This window comes from Polypterus senegalus, chromosome 13, assembly GCF_016835505.1.
Source record: "Polypterus senegalus isolate Bchr_013 chromosome 13, ASM1683550v1, whole genome shotgun sequence".
NCBI lineage: Eukaryota > Metazoa > Chordata > Cladistia > Polypteriformes > Polypteridae > Polypterus > Polypterus senegalus.
The window spans coordinates 20450709-20475600 of record NC_053166.1 but is presented as its reverse complement, the minus strand read 5'-3'; the positions used below and the strand labels follow the sequence as shown (position 1 = coordinate 20475600).

At 37.2% G+C, this 24892-nt stretch overlaps 1 protein-coding gene across 5 annotated transcripts in view; it reads right to left on the bottom strand.

Moving 5' to 3' along the window:
* The window catches only part of hmgxb3 (HMG box domain containing 3), a 49831-nt gene extending 25833 nt beyond the window's left edge, over positions 1–23998 (bottom strand). Inside the window, exons 1-14 of one of the 5 annotated variants that reach the window (XM_039774612.1) lie at positions 23920–23983; positions 16655–16728; positions 16450–16571; positions 16144–16330; positions 14693–14867; positions 13369–13884; positions 12857–12952; positions 11372–11503; positions 10900–11279; positions 8664–8773; positions 7937–8029; positions 4486–4574; positions 2350–2451; positions 384–533 (exon numbers count right to left, since the gene is read on the bottom strand). In XM_039774612.1, the coding sequence (XP_039630546.1) occupies positions 384–533; positions 2350–2451; positions 4486–4574; positions 7937–8029; positions 8664–8773; positions 10900–11279; positions 11372–11503; positions 12857–12952; positions 13369–13884; positions 14693–14867; positions 16144–16289 (1989 nt within the window). In that variant the 5' untranslated portion in view covers positions 16290–16330; positions 16450–16571; positions 16655–16728; positions 23920–23983. Of the gene's footprint in view, positions 1–383; positions 534–2349; positions 2452–4485; positions 4575–7936; positions 8030–8663; positions 8774–10899; positions 11280–11371; positions 11504–12856; positions 12953–13368; positions 13885–14692; positions 14868–16143; positions 16331–16449; positions 16729–23869; positions 23888–23919 lie in introns of those variants that run through there. The other 4 variants (XM_039774616.1, XM_039774614.1, XM_039774611.1 and 1 more) reach the window with 4 other exon arrangements.
* Positions 23999–24892: the final 894 nt, after the last annotated feature.

The following is a 24892-nucleotide window of genomic DNA, read 5'->3' as shown; positions in this document are numbered from 1 at the left end:
CAGTTGCCACTGTATTTATATAACTAAACTCTGATCTCACTGCATTTATTTAGTGCTCAGTTTAATTCATTTTTTCTTATGTTATTGATATTGATTATATTGATTATTTTTATTTTTTTCATTTTTATTACTATTTAATTTAATATTGTTTCTTTGTATCAGTATACTGCTGCTGGATTTTGTGAATTTCCCCTTGGGATTAATAAAGTATCTATCTATCTATGTATTATGGATTGCCTTAAATTTGAATAATTTTACAAGACGATTAATATGAACAAAAAAATAAAACTAACATTTCATTTATGTTTTCTTATGAACCACCTATACTGTCAATAACAATTTTGGACTTGATTAAGATCATTAATAGTTACAAAAATACATACAAAAGTTGATGATTTTTTTCCTTGTTTGTCTTTGGTGAGATCCCAGCCACATGTGGGACACACTTGGGGTTTGTGTCTGTTTTTGTAGACAAAATCACAGGATGGGTTTTTGCACTTTCCTTTGCCCCGAGCTGTTGATAATCCAAGTTCCTGAAAACCAGTGCAAAATTAACAAAAATATATAATAAAACCAGAGATGACAATTTAATTTATTAACAATTCATGTGATTACATTTTTAATACTAAGACATTCCTCCCACATGCCCAAAGAGGTACAGGCTAGTTTTAATGATGCTTCCAAATTTGCCCTGTGTTAATGTCGGTGTGTGTGCATTGCATGTGAATGGGCTCTGCGATTAACTCATTCTATCCAGAAATGATTTCCTGCCTTTGGGCAAGTACTGCAGGGCCAGGATCTGGACTTACTGTAAGTGAGTTTGAGAAAATTATGTTAAGTGATTGTATATTAAAGCAATAATTAGAAAGTTAAAGGCAACTTTCCAAACAGGTATCTCCTACATAAATTGAACAGCACTTCCCTTACAATACAATACAATACAATACAGTTTATTTTTGTATAGCCCAAAATCACACAGAAAGTGCCACAATGGGCTTTAACAGGCCCTGTCTCTTGACAGCCCCCAGCCTTGACTCTCTAAGAAGACAACTCCCAAAAAATAAAATGGAAGAAACCTTGGGAAAGGCAGTTCAAAGAGAGACCCCTTTCCAGGTAGGTTGGGCATGCAGTGGGTGTCAAAAGAAGGGGTCAATACGATACAGTACAATAGAATACAATACACAGAACAAATCCTCAATACAGCATAAAATTAAAAATTTGGAAGTACGGAGCAGAATTTAACAGTAGATGATATCACATAATAAGATTTGGATATTTTTAGAGTCCTGGAGACCTCATCCATCAAGCTGCCTCCCCCATTTGGCCATTCCACGGCTGAAACAGTGCTTGGCCAGCCAATCCGATGAAAGGATCCCTCTTTCCCATGATTCCTGCAATGCTCCATCAATGATGACTTTACCATAGGCAGGCGGGCCGGGGCCCTTCAGTGTAGCTAACCTAAAAGTTAGGAAACAGTAATGCAAAGCCATTTCGGCACTATGCATTCATACACAAGTGGTATTTCTCATACAGGGCATGCAGCTCATCACACCTCTAATTTGTGGTAGGGAGACTTTGTCCACTTCTGCTAATATATGGATGGATATATAAAAACTAGATTTTATAAGGGTAGTACAATTACTATTCTGTACTTCCCCTGGAACATGAGAAAGCAGCCATCCTGGTGGGTGCTGGGGCCACAGGAACAGAGCTTGGAAGCTCAACCTTGTGGGACCCGTGGCCACTGCCTGGGGGTGCCTGGATGGTTTGGAGGCCATGGTATACAACACTTCAGGTCATCAGGCAGCACTTCAGGTCATCAGGGAGCACCTGGAGCACATCTGGGTGCATTATATGAGGGGCCGCCTCACTCCATTCAGGAAGCCAGAGTCAGAAGGCAGAGGACGGAGTTTGCGAGGAGAGGAGGTGGCAGTAGAGTAACAGAAGGAGAAAGAAAAGGACTGAGATATATTTGTGGTGATTTGTGCACTGTGTGCTGTGCTGAATTGAAAAAGAAGAAAATAAAAGGCATGAACTCGTGTAAGTGTGCCTCTTGTGTCTGTCTGTGTTGTGTTAAGCACTAGTATAGCGCCATCTATTGTCACAATATATACATAAAAGCACCAAATAATATGTGCTTTAATTTTCTTACAGCATTGAATAACATTTAAAAGAACACCAACATTAATACGGAACTGTCAGGACATTAGTGATGTTTAAAATATGCTGCGCAAAGTCTGCTGCTATGTGATCTTGCAATTAAAAATCATATTTACTCAATAAACCTTCACCTCTAAACATAATACAACAACAGAAAAGAAGATTGACTTAAATGTTCATGGCACTTACTAGAGATGCAGGAGGATTATGTTTGCAAGACAAAACGGACAAAATCTTCACTCCTTTTTCTGGCGATTCATTTCGATTTACATTAGCCAAACTGGGAAGTCTCTAAAAATAAGTTTAGTTAAACTTTAATATCATGTTGTGTGTTGTCTATGCAAATGCATTAAATGATTTTCAGATTAGGCACAAGTAATGCCAAGCGCAATAAAAAAGTAAAACTGTCATACTTTTCAATATGACTTCAAAAGATAACTTGCATTTGAAATTTATAAAAATGTATTTTGCTAAAGTCATAAAAATAAAACCTTTAATGAAATTGCAATGAATATTCCATAACTAAAAGCAATGGTACAGTTAATAAAGTTACTGTGTTCAAAACAGCTCTTTCAGATTGTTAAACAGAATATTCCACCAAAATATGATATATTTTTTTTATAAGTTGCTTACCGCATGTGGTTTGTTGGTGGACAACGCTGGACAACAGCAAACAAGACTGTGCTTCTGAATCGAAGACAGGATTCTTTGTGAGTATTCAAAATTCAAAAGCACTACCTTGTGTGAACAGCCTTCCTGTTTCTGTACTACTTTAGTTTTTCCATAAGTATTTATTTAACAATATTTTAGCAAAAAATGCATGCATTTTGCACATTGTGAACATAGAAATAGAGGACTTAATATGTGGATTATGCAACTTGAGGCTTTTTTAATAAATGATTTTTGATATTGTTTGCTGCTGTCCAGCTCTGGCCATCCAAGGCTCCCATTCTATCAGAAACAACTCAATTCTCCATGAAAACATGAGATTAAAGTTTTCTTCAGATATCACAATAAACCACATGGTTTAAGTAACATGTAAAAAATATTTTTGGGTGGAGTATTTGGTTAAGGAATGATATTCAATGTGAATATTTGAATTTGAAAAACTGACACAGTTAAAGTAGTTCTTGGCCTATCTACCCTACAGGCATAAAAGAGCACAAAGCAGTCCAAACTAATCTTTTAGTTATATATAATAAAATAATATAGTTAAGAAACCTTGATTATTTTATAATAAACAAGAAGGCTTTTTTGAAAAACTGAAAATGTTGTTATAATCAGAGACTCAGTCAATTTATAAAATCAGCAATCCATAAAGTATACAAAAAAATGTATATATACGAGGTGTGGCAGAAAAGTAATAAGACTGGCAACACTGCAAGCGATCTGGCAACGCTGCACTGTTGTCCTTGATAGAGCACGTGTATCAGTACCCTCCCATAGCTCAGTGCGAGTTTCAACTCCTTCCGTTAACTACGTGATTTTTGTGACTGCTATTAGCGAAGTTGTGTTTTTGTTGTGCGCCACGCAAAATGGAACAGCGGAATTTGAAGCAATGTTGTGCCATTAAACGGCAAGTGTGACGTTTGAAAAGTTAAAACAGGCCTATGGGGAACATTCTTTATCCCGAGCTCAAGTTTTTCGCTGGCACAAATCATTTTTGGAAGGCAGAAAACACGTTGAAGATGAACACCATTCAGGGAGGACTTCAGCTTCGAAAACCAATGAAAACATCGAACGTGTGAACACTCTTGTGAGATCAGACCGTCGTTTAACATTAAGAATGTTGAGTGAATAATTAAATTTGAACAGATTTACCGTTCATCAAATTTTGACTGAACATTTGCACATGCGAAAGGTCTGTGACAAAATGGTGCCGAAAAACTGTCCTCTCCATAACAGAATTTTTGACCTCAAAAGGCATTCCTGTGGTTCCCCAGCCCCCTTATTCACCTGACCTCAGTCCGTGTGACTTTTTCCTTTTTCCTAAACTGAAAAATGTCCTCAAAGGACATCATTTCGGGACTTTAGAAAACATCCAAAAGAGTGTAACGGACATGCTGAAGACCATAACGGTTGAAGACTTCCAGCGCTGCTACCAACAGTGGGAACAACGTCTCCATCGGTGTGTAGCTGCCCAAGGGAACTACTTTGAAGGGGATAACATTGATGTTTGAAAAAAATAAAAACTTTGGTAAATAAAAAATCAGTCTCATTACTTTTCTGCCACACCTCGTATATATATATATATATATATACATACATATATATATATATATATATTATGAAATGTTACAAAGTGCTTTCAAAAAACCTTCTTACTTGCTCATCCTCTGTTTGTTTGATCTGATGTCCCAGTTGTTTAAGTGTATTAGGCTTTAGCCCGTACATCTTCAGCGAAGTCTGCTTAACTAAATAACAAAAACATACTTTTAGTATACATACTTTTATTATTTAGTACAGTCTTGCAAAATTTCTTTTTATATATACAATGGGGAAAATAAATATTGAACGCGTCAATGTTTTTCTCAGTAAATATATTTCAAATGGGGCTATTGACGTGACATTTTCACCAGCTGTCGGTAACAACCCAAGTAATCCATACATATAAAGAATTCAAAACAAATAAGTACATAAATTAAGTTATGTGCAATAAAGTGGAAAGACACAGGGAAAAAAGCATTGAACACATGAAGAAAAGGAGGTGCAAAAATTAATGGAAAGCCCAGAAAGCAGCTGAAATCTGTCAGTATTTAGAAAGCAATCCTGCCCCCTATAAGTGCAAATTAATATCAGCTGGTTTAGTCCTAATTGATGGCCTATAAAAAGGTTTCTCATTACCAAAGGTGTCACACAAGAAGCATCACATGATGGGTAAAAGCAAAGAGCTCTCTCAAGACCTTCGCAATCTTATTGTTGTAAAACATACTGATGGCACTGGTGACAGATGTATTTCTAAACTTCTTAATGTTCCAGTGAGCACCGTTGGGGCCATAATCAAAAAGTGGAAAGAACATCATTTCACCATAAACCGGCCATGACCAGGTGCCCAAGATTTCTGACAAAGGAATTAAAAGAATAATCAGAAGAGTCATCCAAGAGCCAAGGATCAATGAATCAACTTTGTCATGATATTCTAATTTTATGACAGGCACCTGTAATTGAAGGAAGGATGAATGGAAAAATGCCCCGAGACATTCTTGAAGAGAATCTGCTGCTATTCCAAACATACAGCCAAGGAAACAGGTGGCATCTTGAAGCTGTCATTACCAACAAAGGCTTTTCTACCAAGTATGAAATAAATTTCAGTAAGCGTGTTCAATACTTACTCCCTCTGCCATTCCACTTTATTACACATAATTTATGGACTTATTTGTTTTGATTTCTTTGTATGGGTGGATTACTTGTGTTGTTACTGACATCTGGTGAAAATTTCACATCAATAGCCCCATTACAAATATATTTATGTAGAAAAACATATATATATATTTATATATATACACACATATGTGTGTGTGTGTGTGTGTATGTATGTATGTATGCACTTCTACTGTGCTTTTAACATCATATTTTTACTATTACATTTTAATTTTATTTAAATTGGGTATTTTTTTAAAGAAAGGATTCAATTCCACAAATTCAATTGCCTAAATAAAATTAGTGTCACTGTTAAAACAACATTGGTGATGCTGTAGCCAAAGTGCTTTAAATTGAAACATTCAATTAACATGAATAAATATATAAAAATAAAGTACTGTACAATAAAATGAAATGCAGCCAGCAATGAGTTAAAGAAAAGAAAGAAGATTACTAAGAGTAGGGCAACCATCAGTATCAGTGAAGGTCACTGAAAGCTAGAGAATAGAAATGAGTATCCATCTAGTTTTAAACAGTTCAGTTGTAGACGACTCCTTAATGTAATGAGGTAAAGAGTTCCACAGATGAGGTGCAGCAGCCGCAAAAGCTCTGTCCCCCTTAGTTATATACTTAGTGCGAGGGACCAAAAGAGACAATTGACTGGTAGACTTAAGCTTTCTGGATGACTGGTGTAAAGCACACAATACATATAAACAGGCAGGAGTATATCCATTTAATGATTTAAAAACTAGCAAAAAAATCTTAAAGCCAATTCTGAAACTAACAAGCAGCTAGTGTAAAGAAGCTAATATTGGAGAAATAGAATCAAACTTTCTTGCCCCAAACCACAAAACAGACAGAAGCATTTTGAACCAACTGCAATGTGTGTATCAGGGATTTGCTGATCCCAGAATACAATGAGTTACAAAAATCAAGCTGAGAAAAGATAAAAGCATGAGTAGCTTTCTCGAGATCCCTAGGAGATCAAAAAGATCTGACCTTAGCTAAAAGACAAAGTTGGAAAAAACAACTCTATACTACAGAGTTAATCTATTTCTCAAAAGAGACTTTACTGTCAAAAATGACACCAAGATTACGGACTTGAGGTTTACAGAAGTCAGCAAAGCAGCCGAGAAGCCTGAAACTAATTTGGGGGACCAGCTATCAGCACTTCCACTGTTTTTGATTGAGATCAAGAAAACTGTCAGCCATCCAGGATCTTAGTTCAAGAAGACAATTGTGCAGCTGGTTAATTGCAGAGCTACAGACAGGAATATAAATCTATGTATCATCAGCAAAACAGTGAAAATAACTATTAAATTTCATGAAAATAGCTCCTATAGGATGAAGATAAATAGAAAATAAAACAGGACCCAAAACAGATCCCTGAGGAACACCACATTTAACAGGAGCAGTAGACGAGAAACAGGAATTGAAAAGTGTCTATCAGTAAGATATGACCTGAACCAGTTAAGAGTAGCCCCTTTAAGTCCCACCAGATGTTCAAGCCGCAACAGCAAGATCTCATGGTCAACAGTATCAAAAGCTGCAGAAAGGTCTAGGAGGACAAGGACTGCAGCCCCACCTGAGCCAATAAAAATGTCATTTAATACTTTCAGGAGGGCTGTCTCAACACCATGAAAACACTGAAAGCCAGACTGGTAGATCTCAGATAAATTATTGAATTAAGATGATCAACCAATTGATTATAAATAATTCTTTCTAGTGTTTTAGCCAGAAATGGCAATTAGGAAATTGGGTGAAAATTAGCTAACACTCCAGGATCTAAATCTGGCCTTTTTCAGACAAGGTCACACCGCCGCATGTTTAAAAAATGGGGGCACAAACCCCCTCACTAATAGAAACATTGATAACAGCTAACAAAGATGGACCCAGAACATCAAAAGTTTCAACTAAGGGGTATGGTGGAATAACATCAAGAGGACTAAGAGCAAGTTTAAGTGTGTCAATAGTATTTTTAGCATTAAACAACTCACCACCCAATTCATCGATTTTTCAAAAAATTTGGCACACATATATTATAATATCTCACAACAATAAACATTCATATACCTATCATTCAGTTTTCAGTACCTGTCTTTTTATTACTGGGTTGCATAGAATTAATTGTAGTTAATCAACAATACACAGAAATAAGCCCTAAAAAAAGTTTACCAGTCTATCACATTGTACACTAACAACACACTGTTCTTTCAAATTTTGTGGTGTCACAATATAAACTAACAAGAGGCAAAATGATGAACTTATTAAAAATGTTCACAAGTCAAATATTTTTTCACAAATCCATGCATGAAGAATAAATAAATGCACAACAGATGCTGAAAATTTGAGGCACTGCAAAATATTGATAAAAGTATAACACAAATGTATAATGAAAAATTTGCATTTGCTTTACCTGACTTGCTTTTATTTTTAATCAGTTCTGTGTTCTTCCATTTTTCTGGTTGTACAGTTACCCATTGAACAAAAGCAGAGTTGTGGTCTGGCCCTGCAGGGAGAATTTAATATATGTGCTGTATGAATAACATCAGCAATTAATAATATTGTAAAATTACAGCTGTAGATATGTTATCTTAAACTGACCATTTTGTCTCACAAAAAATCAAGTAAAAATAAATCTTAATACAGTATACCTCAAAGTAACTTTACACATACAGAAAATATGTAAACAAGAGCCTACCTATCTATCTTTAAACACTGTGAATCCAATTCACTATCTTGTGGACTAGGGCTTCAAAAACACTGGGCGCAATGAACAAACTTATTTATGGACACGTCCATACTCACTCAAACACAGCCAATTAAAAGTCAACTATTAATCCAACACATATAAACTTCATATAAATGGTACCAGGGCCTGGATTCAAAACCCAGTCTCAAAACTGTGAGGCAGCAGGACTAATCTGTGCACAACTTTGTCAGACTCACAAAATAAACTATATTTAAATAGAATATCATGCTCTTGCACATAGAAAATGATTAATCTCATCAAACATCATAGCCTTTTGAAATATAAATTTACCAGTTATTCTTAATTTTGGTTCATTTCTAACATGTCTAGTAGGACTATGATTGGTATATACAGCATTTTGTCAGATAATAACCTCAAGTATAATCCTTACCTGCCTGAGCAGGAGCAGGAAGAATGGCTCGTACAGGACGTTTAGGCACAAGTGCTACATGTTTCGCTGCACCTTTAGTTTTAGCACTGGATATGGCATAATTATAGATACTGTGAAAAAAAAAAAAACAAGTGATGCACTATAAAACAGTTATTTAAGGACAGCAAACAAAAAGTAACTTTATGACACAGTCCTTTTAAAACAAGACATTTATGAGGTGTGATGATTTGAGGACTGGTTCTGTATCTTGAGAAATATTTTTTATGATCAGTTTTTTATTATGCCAAAATGGTAGTAGAGGGTACAGATCAAACCAAATTAGGCATATAAATAGTCATCCAACACACCCCACAAAAAACTTCTGAAAATGCCTATATTAAGAGAATCTGAAGTAAAGCAATCCTTGAACTAGCAGTGGAGGAGGGTGAAATGCCCACAACATACCCTCAAAAGAGAGAGAAGAAGAAAGTTGATGGGTACCAGCACTCACCATTTGGCCCTGAACCACCCATACCATACTGCGCCATTTTTCAATAACTGAGTTAAATGACCTATTGTCTCTTTAAAGTTAAAATAGGATGTACTATAGCTGGTAACAGTAATAACAACAATGATCACCTTACTATACAAGCTAATGAATGTGACTACAATTGAGTAAATGGCAGCAACTTGTGGTGAGGTTCATGGCTGGTGAGGCACTGACTCCTACAGAGTCAGATTTACAAATATATGAACCCAAAAAAGTAGCTTATTCACTATTCAGTTAGCAGCCAGCATTCTTTACACACATACAGTCAGTAAGGCACATATTTGACTAAGAAAGAAAGTTACATTTATAGCGGTGAGAGTGGAGACAGTGCATTTACTCTGCACCCTCCAGGTGTTCTAAATTTGCCATTGCAATTCCACAATTCCTACTCATTCAATACAAATGAAAGTATAGAGTGGTGCATAAAAATGGATTTCAATTTTGACCTTAATTGAAATATTTAGTTGATTTTAAAAGCTTAATTCTGATGTTTTAATGAATTTTAATACAGACTGCTCAACAAAAGGAAAGACAAGAAAAACAAAAGAATATTTTACTTAAGGTCAAAATTTAGTTTTTAAATATTGGATTGTGTTTTCTTAGCCTGATTCCGTTTTTTATAAAATTTAAAACTGTTTATGGTCTTACCTTTATTTGTAAATGAAGTCCATGCGCCTATCCTTCTCCACGAAAATCTCTGTCACTTTCTTGTAAAAAGTCGTCCTTATTTTCCTTTAGTTTTAAAAATCTTAATCTTCCATTTTGGCAGTCAGTTGGAACAAAAAAATTTAAATAAACGGACAGCTGCAGTGCACCTGACTTTCTGATATCACTAACTTATTGGCACCTCTGTGTAGAAGAACAGCAGCAACAACAAGCACAAACATGTTGGGATCACATGCACCCCCTTCGGTGCAGCATGGTACTGTGTGCCTCACGTTCTGTCTTCTCCCTGCGGTTTTATGTCCGATCAGCAACACTAAATATGTCACACACACTCAATGAAGATATTAGCCAGACTGTGGAAAATCAGGGTGTATAATAAACATGTCTGCAAACATTATATTGGCGACATAAGGAGAGACAGCAACAGCCACTCGCCAATGCATGCAGCATCCTAGTGTGTGGGCTCTTCGCTACCGCACCTCGCGCTTATACTGTGTATTTGAACAGGAAATGCACAAATTCATTGATTTTGACTATAAAAATTATCACAATTATTGGAATCATACTGAAAACAAATTTATAGCACAGACCAGTGGACAAATTTATTTTATGTTATTAGTTTTATTACTTTTCATGAGGACGCCTCACCTGCCTCCCTTGACCGCACATCCCTGGTAAAAGGTGCTTCGTATTTTTCATTATTTTTTTCAAACCAAATTTTCAGACCAGAGTTTCAAGGAAATTGTGCTTGTGTAATAGTAAACACTTTTAGAATGTAAATGCTAATTGCGTAGACGAGTAGGTTAAGTAAAACTACTTATTCCAATGCATGAAATGTGTGATGAGTGCAATTTAAATCGGACTACAAATCAATGTCTGAATCATGAACCATTATGTCTAGAATTGTAAAAGAGCATATTGCAACAATCTGTGTCTCACTATGATATTGCATTTTGAAGATACAGTTAGTCCCCAAACTTTCTGATCACACCTCATAGATGAATTAATATAAAAACTTGAATATTTAGGAAAGCAACTCACTTAGAATGTTTTCTTGGTGGAGATGAAGAAAGCAGTATATCTGATGATTTATTCCTTGTAATTCCTGCCGATGACTTTTTAGAATATGAAGATACCTTTTTCACTTGTTTGTTTGTATGTACTAACGGTTTTGTAACTGCTCCATTGTCTCTCTGTGGAGCACTTTTCACACCATGAACCTCGGGTAACAGAACTTCACCCCACTCAGATGAAGGTTCTTCTCTCTGCTCAAACGATGCTGAAGCAACGATGAGCTGAGTCACTGCTTCTGAAGCCTCAAGGGATGGTTTGCTAGTTTCACTGGAACCTTTATGCTGGTCTGTAGAAGTGACATTGTTGACTACAGCTTTTGTAGTTGCTTTGTCTGAACCTTTTTTCTCCTGTGAAGCATTTGAGAGGAAATGATAAAAAAACTAGATGAGAAAGAAAAAAAAAGACTGTTTTATTAAAGACACTGAAAAAGAATCATTACATTTGACACCCATTTTCCACCAAGGTTCTTTCCACACTGAGGACATATAGGTGGCTTGTGTCGTGTTACATATGTATATGAACAACCTGGAGTCTGACAGCTTCCTCTTCCTCTTCTGGTGTATTTTATCGACTGAAAAATACAATTAGATCTTTAGTTTCCATTAGTGTAAATATAAACAAGTTATTTATTTAATTAACTTTAAATAATTTCATAGAAAACTATATATTCATAACTACACTGAACAGAAATGAAGAACTATATAAGCATTAAAAAATATCATTTTCAAATATTACCAATATTACTAACACACAATACACTCACAACTTTCAATAATGTTTTGCAAGCAAGGAAGCATGGCCACTATTTAACAAAAAATGTTGTAACAGTAAGCAAAGACGACAGTCATATTGTTCTTTGTTCTGATCCACTTTGACACTAGAACCTCTGAAGCCTACAAAAAAACTTGTAATCTTGGCTCTCCTTAAATTCTTTCACACCTCTCCATCAGCGTCTTTTGTTTTGTGAATGTGTTGATCGGCACAAGTAGCCTGCTATCCCATCCCATATTCAATAACAGCAACAATAAGAGCAGCTCACTACTCAAAACGGACGAGGTCGGAATTGAACCAGGAACCTCTTGATTCCAAGTCAGCATTTCTTACCATTGCACTACCAAAGCGGTCATGTCAGCGCCATACCCTAAACCTAATTTCTTATTCTACGGTTATATTCTTGAATAAAATTGCACATGTGTTGCTATATTTGCACCTTTTGTGAAAATGTTTGATATTTGGACATCAGTCTTCACGTATTATACACTTCATGTCAATAATTGGTCAATTGTTACTAAAATATGAAAAATGTTTCTTTTTTAGTTTTGTGTTCAACAATTCCTGCCTTGCATTTCATTCTACATTTACACAGATCGTTGTAGACACAGAACACACATGAAATGTATGTTCTAAATGATGATATATTTTTTTACCTTCTATAACTCCAGGCACCTCACACCCAGATAAACAGACTTTAACTCTGAGAATCTTCTCTGCGACTTGAGCTGCGTCGGTTAGCAGACTGCTTGTGCTGATGGACACATTTACAAAACAAAAGACGCTGATGGAGAGGTGCAAAGTAATTTAAGATGGGCCAGGATTATGATTTTTTTCATAGGCTTTAGGGATTCTAGTGTTAATTACTGTGCTTTACAGAACGTCATAAAATGAATGTCAATATACAGTGACTGTATTAAAATATAAAACAGCAAATATTGCACTACTGTCATTTCCTTGTACTCTATATTAAATTCACACTGAATCAAACAGCAGTATTTTTCTACTAATATGTTAATTCATTTAAATAAATTTAAAAAATAGTGAGATCATCCTGCAACAATTCAAACTCACATCTAATTAACCAAAAAGTAACTATAAAAGAAACACCATTTTCATCTTCAAGTTTCAAACATAAGCAAGTGTTACTAACCAGTTTAAATGAAGGAGAAGAATGTGAATCAATTTTGTTACTGATGGGTAAGACTATCAACCCTGTCGATGCAGTGGAGCCCATTTCTGTTGCTTCCTACAGGACAGAAATCAAAATATAAATAACAGAAAATTAATATATCAGTAAAAGAAAAGTTATTGACTTTGTAAGTCCAGTTCTAGCTCAGGCAGCGGCCAAATGGTGATGTAGCTGGACACCCAACCAAGAGAAGGTGAACCTTGTTGAATGACAGTTTGCTGTTGCTTAAATTTTAACAGTATTGCATTTTGCAAAAGCTACAAAAAGGCTTCCGATGTGACTTCAAAATCACATTATGCAGTACAGTCAAAGCATAAACTCTTGACCACTGCTTCACACAACATGCAATATGACCTACAATAATATTAACCTGGGGTGGTGAAATGATTTATAAATAAAGGATACATGAAACATTGCTAAAGTGAAACTTATCAATACATACACAATAAACAGTCAAATCTGTGGTGTCTAACCTGGTTTGGGATGATCGTCACCAAATGCCCTTCATCTACATTCTGTGACCCAGGTGGAACAGGTGCTACAGAACCAGACCCATCCATTACGGATTCCTCTATAACCACACCAAACGCTCCATAGGTTGGGTTACCCACCAGCTCCAAAGTATCCTGCTCTAACACAAAACCTGCAGCTGACTTGTCCTGTGAAGGACTGGAGTACTGAGACAATATTTGCTGCAGGGCAACTGACTGACTAAGAACAGCAGCTGCCTCATCTGTCAGTCCTTCAACAGCAATACACTGCTCAGGAAGTTCAACTTCACTGCCCAGTCCAATTGGAGAAAACAGAGTATCATGTGAAAGAGATGAAGTGGCAGATGTTTCTGCCTCATCCTGATCCAAACAGAGTTCTGATTTCTGGCTTGTCCTCTCCTCAGGTTGAGAGCTTTTTGGAATAAGGACATAACTAGAGCGAGGAAGGATTTTTCTGAAACCTGGTAGATCAGCTGAAGGTCCTGATATCCGAGTATCCTAGAAAGAAGAAGAAGAATTATATTTATGCTATTTGCTATGTTCTTTATTTATAATCAAAAACATGCAAAGGCTATACTGTCATTGCAACAAACTCAAAGCGAATCTTATTACATTAGCAGTTGACAGAAGACAATTGAGTCATTCAGAACCCAAGGAATGTGAGGCAGACACATTACACAGCATGGCACAGAGCTGCTCTGTAACCCAATATTAAAAAGTAAAAATCTGGACTCAAAAAATGTATTTAAAAAAATAAAAATCACATTAGTTTGTGCTTAGCTCGTGGTGTTGTTTGCCACTAGGATGAGAATCAAGCATTGTTTCTGTAATACATGAAAGTAGTTTAAAGTAAAATAATTATGTATCTCTCAATTCCCCAAGTGTAACCGAAGATGAAGGCAAAGATCTGCTTGTCCTGAACAAAGATGCTAATGTTGAAAAACTAAATTCACTATTTGTTTAAATTTGAGGTTGAGGTTATGCTGTTCAAATGTCTTGAAAAATAACATAAAATTGAGGTCCTAAAGAAACAACTAATAATAGAATTTTTGAAATAAATGTCAAAATAAAATTGATGCTACGGTCACAAAAATCAACAATAATTTAACCCATCGATACAGATTATAAAATTTGGTTATGTCTAAAACCAGCCCCACAATGAATTACTACTACTCTCCAGGTCTTGGCACCTAGGAACCACTGATATAAATTTGTAGTAGTAAAATCATATTAAAAAAATTGCATTCATAGAAAATCCCAAAATTTAAAATGGAGAGCAAACCAAAATGTGTTGAAATACGCTTACTGGATCTATTCCTTCCTTCTCGAGTTTGGCTCTCTCCAAATAATATCCTTTTTCTGAAACATTTAGCTGTTTCCAGCTTGCACTGATCCTTTTGTTAATTTCAGACTGTGGGAGGTGAGGGTATTCTTGTTGAATGCTCTGATGAACATCAAAGTAATACAAGAGATAAGCAGACCTGCAAGAAAAATAAAGCAGTCAAAACAGGTGAAAAAGATTAAAAAAGAAATTGGACTGTTATGTATTTTTGATTTTTTATTGTGTCATGTTTCTAGCCCATTTCTCCAGTTTTGATGTCACTACACTGGTTACCTGTGCCATTTAGAATTGACTTTAAAATACTGTCTATTGTTTACAAAGCCATAAATAATCTCCATCTTATATATCGGAGTGTCTGACATCTTATACTCCAAATCATAACCTTAGAGTGTCTGCTTAGAATTCCAAGAGCAAAACTTAAAAGAAGTGGTGAGGCGGCCTTCTGCTGTTATGCACCTAAAATCTGGAGTAGCAGACCGATAGAAACTCGCCAGGCTAATACGGTGGAGCACTTTAAAAAACTGATCAAAACACATTACTTTATCATGGCTTTCTCATAACTTCATTTTAATTTAATCCTGATGCTTTTCATATTCAATTAATTATCATTACTATTCATGGTGGCTCCAAAATCCGTACTAACTCCTACTCTCTCTTCTGTTCTTTTTCCGGTTTTCTGTAGTGGCGACCTGCGCCACCACCACCTGATCAAAGCACCATGATGCCCCTACATTGATGGATTAAAGGCCAGAAGTCCAAGTGACCGTAATCATCAAGTCTTTCCATGAGAACCCTGAATACAATGAGGACTGCTCATTTATGTTTGGTAGAATGCCTAGAGGGGGCTGGGTGGTCTCATGGCCTGGAACCCCTGCAGATTTGATTTTTTCTCCAGCCATCTAGAGTTTTTTTTATTTTTTGTTGTTTTTTCTGTCCTCCCTGGCCATCGGACCTTACTTTTATTCTATGTTAATTAGTGGTCTCTGATTTTATTTCTTTGTCTTTCTTCATCATGTAAAACACTTTGAGCTACATTATTTGTATGAAAATGTGCTATATAAATAAATGTTGCTGTTCTACCTGAACAATAAAATTAAAATGGGTGCATGGAACGTTTTGTTTTAACTGCAAGTTTAACCCTAATCATGCCACGAACCATTCAAAGACTGCGTAAGAAAAGAATCCTCTCACATTATGGAAATGCCATACCATCAATGGGGCAAGTTTACCCACTTTGGATTTTCATTTGGCCATGGTTTTCTAAGAAATATTTAGTGAGTCCGATAGGATTACAAATCGTATTAGAATTGTGAAAGATATATTTTTTTTAAATGCATTTATATTTTACTTTGTGTGCATATGCTTATAAATTTTGAAAATATCTTGATTTGGTTTGGTTTTGGAGTTAGTCATACCTTGGCTTTTTTGCTTTTTCTGTGTTTTCTCCATAGCCTTTACATTTCTTTTTCTTTTTAGGTGATGAAACTTCTATAAAGCTATAGCATCCTTCATTGCCTTCTGCTTTTACTTTCATCCCAGGTCCTTCACAGACATCATCCATAGCTATTGTTTGGAACCCACTAAGCCACACATATTACAAAACTGTAAGAAGAAAAAAAGAAAAAAAAACAGAGTACATAAATGACCCAATAATAATTAAACACTAAATACCACCATTTGTTTACTACTGAGATATTTCAATCAATCTATAGTGACTGTACAGTGGTTAGTGCTGTTGTTTGATGGATCCAGTATCCTTGGTTCAAATCCTGCTCCCAGTTGTCTTTGTGCAGTTTGCACAGTCCTCTTGTGTCTGCTTGTTTTGTTTTTTGCCAAGTTTTCTCTAAAACCCCAAGGATGTATGTTAGGTTAATGGATGATTCCAAACTGGTCCTTGGTAGCTTTGTATATATAGTTAGACCCTACCATGAACCGGCAGATGTTTACAGGAGGTCATCATGGCACCCATTTCTGCCAAGACAGGCTCCAGTCCCCTGAACCTTAAAAAAAAGATGTGGATAACATTGAAATAACATTATATTCAGCTTTAAATTTACTTTATATCTACTCACTCTATATATAAAATCCTAAGCCTAAAACTGCAATGGTTTTATATGAGGTTTTTATATCACGTTTTCTGTCATGCTTTAAAGCAGGCTTATTTTAAAACTTACATATATATGTTTGGTATTATTCTTTTCAGAATTTATCGAACTTAAATGTGATGTTGTTAGATTTTCAGATTCTTATTCTGTTTTTAATTTATAAACTAAAATATCAAGAAAGTTGTGGTTTTTAAAATCAAGAAAGTCGTAATTTTTATTTTTGATTGAGTAAACTTTCTTTCACAGGAACAAACTAAACTAAAGTGATTTATTCATAACACCAATGTATGTATTTAGGTGATTTAGTTAGCTGAAAGTCAATTTACGATGACCCATTGCATACCACTTTAGCTTTCACGTGATTTTTCCTGGGGCGGCACGGTGGCGCAGTGGGTGGCGCTGCTGCCTTGCAGTTAGGAGACCCGGGTTCGCTTCCCGGGTCCTCCCTGCGTGGAGTTTGCATGTTCTCCCCGTGTCTGCGTGGGATTCCTCCCACGGTCCAAAGACATGCAGGTTAGGTGGATTGGTGATTCTAAATTGGCCCTGGTGTGTGCTTGGTGTTTGTGTGTGTCCTGCGGTGGGTTGGCACCCTGCCCAGGATTGGTTCCTGCCTTGTGCCCTGTGTTGGCTGAGATTAGCTCCAGCAGACCCCCGTGACCCTGCGTTCGGATTCAGCGGGTTGGAAAATAGATGGATGGATGATTTTTCCTGTTATTTAAATGTCATTTTTTAAAAAGAGTTTTTTTTTTTATCTATAAGAATGTCAGTTAAAGCAAATGGATTGTTTATTTAGTCTCTTATAAATACTCATCGAGCATAGTGGACCTCAGTTTAACGGGAATACTCCAATCGATAAGAGAGTAAATGTTTGATTCTCATTTCATGATTTTTACTCTGTTAAATAATAATTATTTTTTCTTTTACATATTTATAGAACTTTGTGATTTTGACTCCAATAAATAATCATTCAATCATCACCAAATTTCCTTGGTACATTTACAGATTTTACTAATATTTTGGCCGCAACTGGGGGTTGGGCGCCGAAGATGCCAGGGGGCCTTACAGTATAGTCTAATATATAAAGTTCAAAATGTGTGTGCGTCTGCGTGAATATATGTGTATGTCTGCTTATCACTGCCAAAATTTGAACAGCCATCTCATTTGATTAGGAATTCATTTTTTTTTACCTTTGACTACAATTTGAACAGCAGTGCCACCTGGTGGCTCCAAGCAAGTGAAACGCCAGAACAGACTGAAGTCAGACTTGCAGACAAAGGAGACCAGAGCTTAAAATGATTTAACTGTGCAATGCCAGGTGTTGCTTCTATACAATATATCACTATAACTAACATAGCATTGGCAGGTTAAGTAAATTATCCAGGTCGATTTAACATTGAAATATATAAGGCTATAAAACAATATGAAAGCAGTCAATTTAAACATTAAACATATATTTTTAAACATAACCGGAGTAAGATATGCAGATTATAGGAGATGTTTGACATTTATTTTAAAAATTGAACTTACTTTCTCATATTAATGGCATACTTATCATAAAACCTAGTCACCTGAAATATCTGCAAGGGGCACACAATTAAACATGAATTAAAAGCCATAAACCTTAACTAGAGTTTATGCTTGAGATTATATTTATGAGAACAAAATAGACTAGAAATGATTAACTGTACAGCCACTTTTTAGTATCACCGTGCAGAGATCAGTTTGTCTCCATCACAGCAAAAAGTTGAATTCAAATTGGGCCCACAGTCCATGAGGAGTTTGTGCATTCTTGTGTTTCATGGTTGACTCATACATATGTATAAATGTGCTCTATGACAAACTGGCCTTGCAGCCTGTGTAAGTTAAAAATCTATTTTTTTCAAAACGATTTGGTGCCGGTAGTGTAGCAGATAACAATATAATTTCATGCAGCCAATATCCTGAATTCAAATCAAACAAATTAGAGTTTACACATTAAGCCTGTCTGTTTTTCTTCAATATGTCCACAGCTGAGATGTTTAGGCTGATAGGCATTTCCACCTTGGTGAATGTGTATGGGGTGGCACGGTGGCGCAGTGGGTAGAGCTGCTGCCTCGCAGTAAGGAGACCTGGGCTCGTTTCTCAGGTCGTCCCTGTGTGGAGTTTGCATGTTCTCCCCGTGTCCCGTGTCTGCGTGGGTTTCCTCCCTCAGTCCAAAGACATGCAGGTTAGGTGCACTGGCGATCCTAAACTGTCCCTAGTGTGTGCTTGGTATGGCGCTCTGCCCAGGATTTGTTTCTGCCATGCGCCCTGTGTTGGCTGGGATTGGCTCCAGCAGACCCCTGTGAACCCTGTGTTAGGCTAATGATTGACTGACTGACTGACTGTGTATGTGTGGGCCTATCTTGATGAAGGCTGTTTCCTGCTTTGCACCCAGTGCTGCTGAAGTAGGCTCCAGACCATGGCTATCCTGCATTAAGGAGGTCTGAAAAAGTTATAATTAATACACAGCACTAGTTTTGGCTTTAAAATGGATGTATTCCAAGTTTAGGGGTTTTATTTTCATATTTGTCCTAATACCCTATTGGCCAGTACATTTTTTGTGAAATAACCAATCATAAATTCACTTAATAAGTAACTGTCTGGAGCAAATGAAACGATATTTATGTTCATTTCAAAGTATTACGGACAGAAGATATCAATAAGTAATAAGGAAAGTGAGGACTTTGGACCATGTAAACAGTAGAGAAGCTTGTCTGTCTGATGTCTCATGTTTTATATACCATGACAAAATGAAAAAAGAAAATAAAAGGGCAGAGATTTCTGCTGAACTCACTGCAGCTGTTAACCTTTCGCACAGTGTTGGATCTGTCAGGCAGAATGTTATTTGCTATCAGAAAACTGGCACAAATGTGCTGGATAGTTGGCATGCAATCACTAAATGTGACAAAACTAATGATCTTCAGTTGTTTAAACTGACATGGCTGGTGACACAATCAGCAATTGCAGTAGGCAAAACTGACACCCCACGGCTAGAAGTTGCATAATTTGGCATTGGCTTCACTAAACCTACTTAAGTAGAGGAGGTTTCTCCTGACAAAAATCAGGCATAAGGCAGACACTAGCATTGGATAAGAAGCCTGTCCACAGCTAAAGACACACTTGCATATCATATAGCTAATCCATCAGTTCCAACTGGACAATAACCCTTAGCAGCAAGACAAATTAAGTTCCATGAGAAAATCGAATGCAGACACTGAAAGAATACAAAATCCACAAGGGTAAGGTCCAGGCCAAAAGTATGAGCAATGGCCATCCTGCCACTCCAGAATCTTTGTATTTCTAATTATATTCTTTGATTCTTCTTTCATTTCATTGTTTGGAAAGGGACAATGGACACACAGTTGTTGTCTCCCAATTGATGATCCACACAACCTAATTAACAATGTTACAACTTCAATGCTAAAATTGTGGATGTCATCAAGTAGTATATATAATTTGCTACAGAAAACATAAATGGATTCAACTAAGACAGACACAAAGAAAGAACTTTTATTTGTCTGCAGATGAAATTTGGCATTTTACAGAAACTCAAAGGCACTGATAGATAGATAGATAGATAGATAGATAGATAGATAGATAGATAGATAGATAGATAGATAGATAGATAGATAGATAGATAGATAGATAGATAGATGTGAAAGGCACTATTTAATATGTAGATAGATAGATAGATAGATAGATAGATAGATAGATAGATAGATAGATAGATAGATAGATAGTAAGGTCTGAACACACACCAGACTGACTGAAAAAGAAGAAAAATGTAAAGAAAGAAAACTTCTGACTTGGCAGTATCAGTCACAAGGAGGCATTTTACAGGTGTATTGTTATTGATATAACGGAGCCCCTATACAGTGGTGTGAAAATCTATTTGCCCCCTTCCTGATTTCTTATTCTTTTGCATGTTTTTCACACAAAAATGTTTCTGATTATCAAACACATTTAACCATTAGTCAAATATAACACAAGTAAACACAAAATGCAGTTTTTAAATGATGGTTTTTATTATTTAGGGAGAAAAAATCCAAACCTACATGGCCCTGTGTGAAAAAGTAATTGCCCCTTGTTAAAAATAACCTAACTGTGGTGTATCACACCTGAGTTCAATTTCCGTAGCCACCCCAGGCCTGATTACTGCCACACCTGTTTCAATCAAGAAATCACTTCAATAAGGAGCTGCCTGACACAGAGAAGTAGACCAAAAGCACCTCAAAAGCTAGACATCAAGATCCAAAGAAATTCAGGAACAAATGAGAACAGAAGTAATTGAGATCTATCAGTCTGGTAAAGGTTATAAAGCCATTTCTAAAGCTTTGGGACTCCAGCGAACCACAGTGAGAGCCATTATCCACAAATGGCAAAAACATGGAACAGTGGTGAACCTTCCCAGGAGTGGCCGGCCGACCAAAATTACCCTAAGAGCGCAGAGACGACTCATCCGAGAGGTCACAAAAGACCCCAGGACAACGTCTAAAGAACTGCAGGCCTCACTTGCCTCAATTAAGGTCAGTGTTCACGACTCCACCATAAGAAAGAGACTGGGCAAAAACGGCCTGCATGGCAGATTTCCAAGACGCAAACCACTGTTAAGCAAAAGAACATTAGGGCTCGTCTCAATTTTGCTAAGAAACATCTCAATGATTGCCAAGACTTTTGGGAAAAATACCTTGTGGACTGATGAGACAAAAGTTGAACTTTTGGAAGGCAAATGTCCGTTACATCTGGCGTAAAAGGAACACAGCATTTCAGAAAAGAACATCATACCAACAGTAAAATAAGGTGGTGGTAGTGTGATGGTCTGGGGTTGTTTTGCTGCTTCAGGACCTGGAAGGCTTGCTGTGATAGATGGAACCATGAATTCTACTGTCTACCAAAAAATCCTGAAGGAGAATGTCCGGCCATCTGTTCGTCAACTCAAGCTGAAGCGATCCTGGGTGCTGCAACAGGACAATGACCCAAAACACACCAGCAAATCCACCTCTGAATGGCTGAAGAAAAACAAAATGAAGACTTTGGAGTGGCCTAGTCAAAGTCCTGACCTGAATCCAATTGAGATGCTATGGCATGACCTTAAAAAGGCGGTTCATGCTAGAAAAACCCTCAAATAAAGCTGAATTACAACAATTCTGCAAAGATGAGTGGGCCAAAATTCTTCCAGAGCTCTGTAAAAGACTCATTGCAAGTTATCGCAAACGATTGATTGCAGTTATTGCTGCTAAGGGTGGCCCAACCAGTTATTAGGTTCCAGGGGCAATTACTTTTTCACACAGGGCCATGTAGGTTTGGATTTTTTTTTTCTCCCTAAATAATAAAAACCATCATTTAAAAACTGCATTTTGTGTTTACTTGTGTTATATTTGACTAATAGTTAAATGTGTTTGATGATCAGAAACATTTTGTGTGACAAACATGCAAAAGAATAAGAAATCAGGAAGGGGGCAAATAGTTTTTCACACCACTGTACTTCTTTTGTCTAATTTGTTAGCTAAAAGTACTCAGTGTCAGGGAGGATGTGGGATATTGTTCATAATGGCACTCATTTTTGTTTCAATTTTCTCTTTCACTACTACCTCTGGATAGTCAAGAGTGCATCCATAACTAAGCCTGCCCTTTTAATTAGTTTGTTGATTTGGTGGGTCTCTCTAAGTGATGTTACCTGCCCAACACACTACAGCATAAAAAATTAAAAAAAAAATAAATCACACAGGCCATCACAGAAATCTCCTAAGAAAAAAAGAGCCTGTTCTGCCTTTTCTTACACAGTTCCACTGTGTTGTTAAACCAGCCCAAGCTGCCATTAATGTGGACCACAAATACTTGTAGCTATGCTTCATCTCACCTAAATAGTGACGGAATACAGAGGCTCTTTGGTGTGACAAAAATCAATAAGCAGTTTCTTGGTGTAGCTGATGTTATGTTACTGACAATTGTTTCTGCACCAAGAATCAAACTTCTCCACCTGAGTCTCATCCCGCTTATTATTGCACCTCATAAACGTAGAAACATCTGATAATTTCTACAAGTAACACGATTTGCAGTTATATTTAAAGTCTGAGGTATACGGAGTAGACAAAATAAGACAGGTTTGTTCCCCGTTAGTGCTCCAGTAATGCTCAAATCCCTATCAGAAACACGGCTCTCGGGTCTCACAAACTGTGGTCTGCCAGACAAACAGTTCATTATCCAGGACACCACAGGCTCATTCACCTGCATATCTCTGAGCTCACCCCTACAGGGATGACCATATGATACTGAAGGCACTGGAGAATTCTCAATTCCTTTTTTGGACCCCATAAGCTTGACCTGCTGTAACGCCTTCGAAATGAACATCTGGACAGGTCTGACCACCTTCCTGTCACCTATAGTGGCAAAACGTTTGATTTCTGGCAGCGAACCCCGTACGTCCAATCAAATCCTCAAGTGCTAATCGCTGAAAATGACACGATGTGGTGAGCAACTGAACTTTGCCCTGATTTCAGAGGCAACTCGTAATCGGTCTACATTACGGAAACGCCCATTTAAAAAAAAAAAAAGTCTCAGGGTCGCTAATTTGTCGCATTGCAAAACCCAGCTTCTCAGTCATACACTGTGCACATCTAGGGTGGGAGAACTGATGAGACACTCGTGTCTTCAGGTCAAGTAGGAGCCCACCACCGTGACTTTACAGGTGACCACTTTAACATATTAGAATTATGCTTTTGCCCTCCGGTTTTTTCTCCTTGATGCACAGCAATACCGCTTCGATATCCCAACACCTCTCATGTAATCCTTAGCGATCTGAACGCGTTTCCTTCGCACGTCCGCGCCCTCCCCGCGCTCGAGCTCGAGTTATTCTTGTGCCTCCATACTGACTCGAGGCCCTCCTTGCCGTCCAATAGGCAGCAGTCTTGTTGCCACCCGGTCTCAAGCCGTTCATAAATACCTCCAAACCAGTTCCTAATTGATGGACACTTACTTCATTTTAAACGATAGTTAAATATTATAATAAACGAACCTGTCATTCCAATACGTTCGCTGCGTGTTTATTACTTATTATCGTCTTACCACAAGCCAGAATCCTCCTCACGTCCCGGATCCTCCAGGCCTCGTAAAAGATGGCGCTGCTGTTGCTAGGGAGTCAGCCAATGAGGTGACAGGTTGAATGCGCAGGAACCAATCAATGAAGACGTTTTAGACACGTAGACGCGGTGTGCTGCGGCCGACAAGACTGCCTCTTAAAGAAACACACAGACGTTCCGTCTCGATAGTTCATTTCAGTAAACAGGACAGTTTTCGGAAATGTTTGGTCAGTGGAAACTGTAGCAGTCTTGCAGAGTTAGCGTGTTACCCACCCAGTTGGATTATTCTTGATCGATTTCCTCGGGGGACAAAATGGGACTTTCGCGGATTACCCTTTTGTGGAAACGATGGAAATATGTGTTGGTCTGTTTTTAAAACCAGAAATAACATCGCAGCTGTTGTGCCGAGCTCAGTTCTCATAAACTTAAACACGTTAGAGCTGCTATTGCAGAAGAAGAACCCATGGCCAGACCCTGAACGTGGTGATCAGTTTTTGGATGGTGAATATAATTAGCTCCGTAAAAGACATCCAAAAATCATTCAATACAGCAGGCGACAAAGCAGGACAGTGCGGTTGCAGATTAAAGTCGGTAGAAGCAAACGCAAGGAAAACGAAAGGTTTTTAAAATAGTCAAGCATCGCATGGACATAGTTGCCAGATAAAAAAAGGAAACCATTCACCTTAATGAAAGGTTACGTGTCTGTCTTTCAGGTTGGCATGTTTCTGTCATTCCAACAGATGGTGCATTACAAACATAAACTGCTTTTACTAGTCACTTAACCAAACTGAATATAAGCATTGCATGGTGTAGTGCACACGCTAATGCAGTGGTCTACATCGATATTTGGATTTCAACCCGTTTAGACAGGTAGCACAGCTAGCAAGGTATAAACAAGTTAGAAAAAGTATGCATGGCAGAAGATTAAAAAGTGTTTGAGGACAGTGCAGGCAATGTAG